This window comes from Garra rufa, chromosome 2, assembly GCF_049309525.1.
Source record: "Garra rufa chromosome 2, GarRuf1.0, whole genome shotgun sequence".
Taxonomy (NCBI): Eukaryota; Metazoa; Chordata; class Actinopteri; order Cypriniformes; family Cyprinidae; genus Garra; species Garra rufa.
This window is the reverse complement of record NC_133362.1, coordinates 22,487,590-22,495,283: the sequence shown is the minus strand read 5'-3', so window position 1 is coordinate 22,495,283 and position 7,694 is coordinate 22,487,590. Positions and strand designations below refer to the sequence as shown.

The following is a 7,694-nucleotide window of genomic DNA, read 5'->3' as shown; positions in this document are numbered from 1 at the left end:
GGCGTTCGTGTTTGGCTAATCTGAAGCAGAATTTCCAGGGCAAGAATCTTGACAACATTTGTGTTTGTTCTTATCATTTCCGGTCAGGTAGGTGAAATATGAGGCTAATATTTTAATTAACACTGCTCATATATGTCTTTAGCAGCTATTAACTATAGTTTGTCAAAATATCACACCCTTTCCTGCTTACTAAGGCTGTATTGTTTAGCAGCTTCCACACATTTTTTACGTGGTTTAGACAGCATAAATTAGCAGAACAATGTATTCAGTAGTACATTAACTGTGCAATCCATGCTGTATCTCCAATATGCCCACGCATCTGGGTAACTGACCAGTACGATGACGATGGTGCAAACCCTCTATAATCACTAAACTGTCATTTATCTTAGTTAATCGCAAGCTCACAAAGTTTAGTTATAATCAAAGACACCACCTACACTACTAGTGAATTTGTGTCTACACTTTGTTCTTTAAAATGAGAGGATTCGCTGAACTCACTTTACAATAACTGCTGTGTTTAGCGTTGAGGGAATTCTAATTTAAACGCCTGTAGGAGCCAAATGTAATTTTAACCACTAGATGGCGGTGTGGAATGGGAGGAGCTGGTTTGGTCATATGAACATGAATAGGTGGCGGGATCACATGGTTCTTACCGTATAGTAAGATTCATCGAGTCATGAATCCATGCGTCTTTTATTGTAAACCGCATTTCATTCCTTAAAAGAGCAAAGCAAGAGACGGATTCTGAATGGACAATGATTTTATTTCCAACGTACGAGTAAAGAACATCTGATCACCTGTTCATAAGTGGATAGGACACTACTACAACGCCTCTGATTGGCCTTTGCGTTCAGGAAATCAACAGATATGTCTGTGATTGGCTACTTTGCTCAATGGTGCAATACATTGTAAATAGAAACATTTCACACTCTTCTGAGGGCAAAAACGCAAATACACACTGTATCGTTGTTCTTTGCCGGGATTTTTAAATTGCCTCAAACATCTAGGTTTTGGCTTTGTTTTCCTATAGAGTGTTTTCACGAGTGTTTTCATCATAAGTCGGCCATATTGGCGGCACAGAACTTAAACAATGCCACACTGTAAAAAAGTTTTCAACTTAAAAACGCAAGAGTTTGTGCTTATGTCACGGTTTGGTCAGTTACCCAGATGCATGGCTATATTGTAGATACTCAGATGTAAACAACGTCATGAATTGCACAGTTAATGTACAGTCGTGGCCAAATGTTTTGAGAATGACACAAATATTAGTTTTCACAAAGTTTGCTGCTAAACTGCTTTTAGATCTTTGTTTCAGTTGTTTCTGTGATGTACTGAAATATAATTACAAGCACTTCATACGTTTCAAAGGCTTTTATCGACAATTACATGACATTTATGCAAAGAGTCAGTATTTGCAGTGTTGGCCCTTCTTTTTCAGGACCTCTGCAATTCGACTGGGCATGCTCTCAATCAACTTCTGGGCCAAATCCTGACTGATAGCAACCCATTCTTTCATAATCACTTCTTGGAGTTTGTCAGAATTAGTGGGTTTTTGTTTGTCCACCCGCCTCTTGAGGATTGACCACAAGTTTTAAGATCTGGGGAGTTTCCAGGCCATGGACCCAAAATTTCATGGCCCCGAGCCACTTAGTTATCACTTTTGCCTTAAGGCACGGTGCTCCATCATGCTGGAAAATGCATTGTTCTTCACCAAACTGTTGTTGGATTGTTGGAAGAAGTTGCTGTTGGAGGGTGTTTTGGTACCATTCTTTATTCATGGCTGTGTTTTTGGGCAAAATTGTGAGTGAGCCCACTCCCTTGGATGAGAAGCAACCCCACACATGAATGGTCTCAGGATGCATTACTGTTGGCATGACACAGGACTGATGGTAGAGTTCACCTTTTCTTCTCCGGACAAGCCTTTTTCCAGATGCCCCAAACAATCGGAAAGAGGCTTCATCGGAGAATATGACTTTGCCCCAGTCCTCAGCAGGCCATTCGCCATACTTTTTGCAGAAGATCAATCTGTCCCTGATGTTTTTTTTGGAGAGAAGTGGCTTCTTTGCTGCCCTTCTTGACACCAGGCCATCTTCCAAAAGTCTTGGCCTCACTGTACGTGCAGATGCGCTCACACCTGCCTGCTGCCATTCCTGAGCAAGCTCTGCACTGGTGGCACTCCGATCCCGCAGCTGAATCCTCTTTAGGAGACCATCCTGGCGCTTGCTGGACCTTCTTGGACGCCCTGAAGCCTTCTTAACAATGCAGTGGAAAGTTTTTTCAGGATTAAGTTAATTTTCATGGCAAAGAAGGACTATGCAATTCATCTGATCACTCTTCATAACATTCTGGAGTATATGCAAATTGCTATTATAAAAACTTAAGCAGCAACTTTTCCAATTTCCAATATTTATGTAATTCTCAAAACTTTTGGCAACGACTGTACAGTAGGCCGGTCATTACTGATAATGTCAATGAGATATGGCAGCTTTCCTATAACCATGTCAGTATATGTATGTCCATATGTCTCCAGTTACCTTTGAAAAAACTGCCACCTTGAATCAGCAAAGCCAAAAATGAGACCAAAGGTGAAAATACATATCAGTATCACTAAAAATCACTAAAGGGAAACATAGAAGAGTGTGACTTGCAGTGCAAGGTAATGAAATCTGGGACTTTTCAGAGTCTCATTGCAGATGAAAGAATGAAATGAAGCAGGGTAAGTGTAGGATTTGCCTTCACTGCAGCATATCAGTGGCAGAAGTGACACTGCGCTGCAGTGCTGCGAAATGCTGAGAGCAGGGAAAAACTGCACCCTGTCCTGGTCCGTGTGGTACAACATCACCTCTAAACATTGATGCTTCTTTCTTAGTACATTTGAAAAGAGAAGGGGGAATAATGAGTCAATGTGTATCTTATGTTCTTTCCTATCTAGCTCAAACAGTGCATGGTGCTGGCATCAACAAGACCTTAGGTATGATTCCCAGGGAATGTGTAAACAGATAAAAAATAGTTCTATAGACCTTACTCAACGTAGATGCCATGTTGAATTTTACACAGATGAAAATGAGTTTGTGGGGGCTAGATTTATAGTCTGCAATAACATATACTACCTAAAGGTCTTAGATTGCATGTAATTGCAAAGTTTTTCATTATTTTTTGCCTACTGAAAGTTTTTTTTTGGAAAGATGCTTTGCTAAACCATTGCCATGTACAAATCATCAATCATGAAAAAGCCTCTTTCATTTCTTCAAAATAGTTCATATGCTTTTTCAATTAAAAAGGTCTTTTTCATGTAAAAATTCACTTTTGTTAAATTTGCATGAATTTGCACAACGGCACAAAGTCGCTTTGCATACAATTGTGTGTCAAATGCATGAATGTCAGTGTTCCCTTCTGATATATGTGACCCTGGACCACAAAACCAGTCATAAGGTTAAATTTTACAAAACTGAGATGTATACATCATATGAAAGCTCAAGAAATAAGCTTTCTTTTGATGTATGGTTTGTTAGGATAGGACAATATTTGGCCGAGATACAACTATTTGAAAATCTGGAATCTGAGGGTGCAAAAAAATCTAAATACTGAGAAAATCACCTTTAAAGGTGTCCAAATTAAGTTCTTAACAATGCATATTACTAATCAAAAATTACATTTTGATATATTTACAGTATGAATTTTACAAAAAATCTTCATGAAACATGATCTTTGCTTAATTTCCTAATGATTTTTGGCATAAAAGAAAAATTTATAATTTTGACCCATACAATGTATTTTTGGCTATTGCTACTAATATACCCCAGCGACTTAAGACTGGTTTTGTGGTCCATATATATATGTAATTCAAATTTTGTGTTTTTGGCTACACAACTGTGACCGATATGTAGACAAACAAGTCGGATCCCTGTCTTTAATAGAGATGTATGTTCTATGTCAAGTATGTTGGGGTTTGCATTGCTTGCCTGCAGCTTATGTTCTTTCATATGAATCAGGTGTCACACATATTCATACATATATGTATGTATGAAACTACCGCAAGTGACAGCTATAGCCATGGTCAAAAATGACCACTTGAAACCCCCTGTGGGGCTTTCAGGATTAAGTTACACTATACCCTGACATATTCACACACAGCTAAACGTTGTCATGTGTGTTATGTCAATTGTCCTGTCAGTCACTGCTTTGTATGTCACATCGTTTTGGTGTCAGTAACAGGGTGCATGTTTCTATGTGAGCACTTTAAGTTTCGTTCATAAAACATGTTATTTGCCTGCTTGCTTTAGTTTATGATAACGCACTTTATGAAACCTAAGCTGCATTAAATATCCTGCATTAATATGAACTGGCTGCATTTGGGTAACTGATTGTATTACTTAATATCCTGCCATTAGCAATAAAATAATAAGATTTTCCCTTGTGTACACAGAAAATCTAATGAACCTGCTGTGAATTTAGCAAACAACTTTATACTCATTGTTCGGGTGAAACCTGCACAGCTCTTTACAAATAGAGTAATACTACATGGCAATCTGCAACAAAATCACACAAACATTTTTAAAATCATTTTTTAAAATATATAAATCAATGTACAGTGCCTTGCGAAAGTATTCATACCCCTTAATTTTTTCACGTTTTGTTGTTGCAGCCTTATGTTAAACTGCTTAAAATGACTTTTTCCCCAGATCAATCACAAAACAGACAAAGCACAAAACAGATTTGAGATAATTTAGCACTTTTATTTAAAATAAAACAATGAAATAAGTACACTGCATAAGTATTCATACCCTTAACTCAGTACTTAGTTGAAGCACCTTTACAGCCTCAAGTCTTTTTGCGTATGATGCGACAACAGGTCAGCAGTGCCTGGTTTCCTCCAAACATGATGCTTGGATTTGAGGTTCATCAGACCAGAGAATCTTGTTTCTCACAATCTGAGAGTTCTTCAGGTGCTTTGTTGCAAATTCCAAGTGGGGAAGTAATTAAAGGAGTAGTTCACTTTCAGAACAAAAATTTACAGATAATGTACTCACCCCCTTGTTATCCAATATGTTCATGTCTTTCTTTCTTCAGTCATAAAGAAATGTTGAGGAAAACATTTCAGGATTTCTCTCCATATAATGGACTTCAATGGTGCCACTGAGTTTAAACTTCCAAAATGCAGCTTCAAAGGGCTCTAAATGATCCCAGCTGCGGGAGAAGCGTCTTATCTAGCGAAACAATCGGTTATTTTCTAAAAACATTTACAATTTATATACTTAAGACTGAAAGCTGCTGGATTTAATCAAAAATCTTAATTTGTGAATGAATGTTTTACAGATTTGGAATGACATGATGGTGAGTAATTAATGACAGCATTTTCATTTTTTGGGTGAACTATCTCTTCAATGAACGTGGATGTGGATGATTCAACGATCCACAAGGACAGACCCTTGTTTCATTTCTAAATGAATCAGTGTTTTGAACGAATCTGTTGAATGAATAAGCAATAAAGCACTAATGTAACATTCAGATCCAAAGATCCCCACCTACTGACAGTCTGTTCATTTTTCTCCAACAAATTGTAAATTGCTTGAGGTATTTAGATTCACCATATTTATTTAGGTCTCAATATAAGTCTAGATAATATATACATCTAATATATAGCCTATACAGAAAGACGACTATAATATTTGGTAATAATTATCATTTTATAATGTTTTTATTAATATTTTACAAAATAGTACTGACAAAACGTATAGGGACACCTGTAAAATCCAATAAACCTACAATGTATAATTTATTTTCATTTTACATTTAAAAACTAGAAAACCAAATAAAATGTTTTTTTTTTTAAGAACACTGATCATCTTGCGTTCAAAGTAGATACTTTTGTTTTAAAAACGCATGGCAAGTAGAAGTGTGGAGCATATTTATTTTTCCATGAACTAAGTAGTGATGGGCTAAGTGACTCTCGAATGATCCTATAATGTAACGATAGCAGAATTTAATGAAATTCCGAGCGCGCATTCACTGACAAGCTTGATAGCAGCAGCTCTTCGCGTCTTCATCTCTCTCTCTCTCTCTCTCTCTCTCTCTCTCTCTCTCTCTCTCTCTCTCTCTATAGAGTCAAGACGCATCCTGTAATCAGGTCACACTTCACTGTAGTCTCAGCATCCGTCTCTCGCCCTTTAAAGCAGAGGAATCGAGACATCAGACGAGCGGAATAATGGTGTGGATGAATGTTCTGGGATGTTTTCTCGTCCCGTTACTGATGCTCGTACGGGTTTCCGTGCAGGTGGACGTTAAGAGCGGGAAAGAAGCGGAGAAAGCGGGGAATTTCATGGAAGATGAACAGTGGCTGTCCACCATTTCCCAGTACAGTCGCAAGATCAAGCACTGGAACAGCTTCAGAGATGTGAGTTATCTTTGAGACGATGAATGATGACATTACATGACTGTATCTGCTTTAGCTAGTATCAGTAACGATTGTTAGGAAGTGTTAGGAAGGGTTTTGCTGGACAGTGTTGTTCTAAGACACCATTAGTCCTTCAACATTGCTCCAGAAAAAAAATTCTTCTCTTTCAAAGCAGTTGCTTTTAAGATAAGAAGCCGTTGGAATAGAATAGGTCGAACTCTTGAGTTCATGTTGTAAATGGTACTATTATGCTAAATATATACAATAATCTATAAACGACTTTAGGCAGGTCTTTGGATGTGTTTTCCAAAGGTAGAAATGCTTTGAAGATGCTCAAATCTTCAGTCAAACCCTAGCCTACTTGGTAACAATGTACCATCTGTTGTTGTTTGTTTAATTAACAAAAGGTTTGATTACAGAATAAAGCAGATTGCATTAGAGTGTCATTCAATGCCCAGCTGGTTGATGTGATGTAATAATAGGCAACTTTAATAATTGATAGGACTTCACATGTATTCAGAGGGAGATTTATGGATTGCTTAATCTCTCAAAGGTCATGTTGTAGCATGTGTCCTTGTACAGGTATGTTATTTGATCTTTTATTCAACTGTATTTCTTTATGAATATGCTTTGTTGGACAAAAACAATATTTATAATGAATATGCAACACAATCAAAATGACATATGGTGATGATTACCATTAAGACTTCATGTTTATTTATAGTTTGCAGGTGACCTACTGTTCTTGAAAACTAAAAAGGTCCTTGCTTGCTTTCTGTTGAGTTTTGCTGCTCCAAATGAAACATTAAACCGTCCAATAGAAGCTGTGATTTATCTCCATCAGTGTTTGGCCGGTAGCTATTTTTACCCTTCTAGAACTGGATTAAGTGTATAACTCCTTAAATGATTACGGTGGAAAAGCACATCTAAGAGAACCCGGAATTTATCAAAATGTGGGAATGAAAAGATTAAGTGCGAATTAGACCGGGATTATAAATAGATGGACGTAGCATTTCTACATCAGTGCTTTACATTCAAACTAGGCCCTGCAGCAGACTCTATATTCTCTGATCAATGGCTATTGATCACACCATCTCAAACATATGAATAGCAGAGGAGCGATGCTTGTTCAACACATGCGGGTGTTTTGGTAAAAGAAAAGAACACCAGAAAAGCTTTGCGAAAACAAGTCTCAGCCCTTTCACTGTCTGTGACTCAACCGTCTAATTAAAATGCAGGTTGTTCTTGCTGTTGTTTCTTGAACTGTACTTGAGGTGACACACTTCAGTAGCAGTGAATA

At 37.5% G+C, this 7,694-nt stretch overlaps 1 protein-coding gene across 1 annotated transcript in view; it reads left to right on the top strand.

Moving 5' to 3' along the window:
- The first annotated feature begins 6,101 nt into the window (after positions 1 to 6,101).
- spock2 (SPARC (osteonectin), cwcv and kazal like domains proteoglycan 2) overlaps positions 6,102 to 7,694 on the top strand; it is a 43,011-nt gene continuing 41,418 nt past the window's right edge. Inside the window, exon 1 of the mRNA XM_073833902.1 lies at positions 6,102 to 6,394. Coding sequence (XP_073690003.1) covers positions 6,206 to 6,394 — 189 coding nt within the window. The 5' untranslated portion in view covers positions 6,102 to 6,205. The remainder of the gene's footprint in view (positions 6,395 to 7,694) is intronic.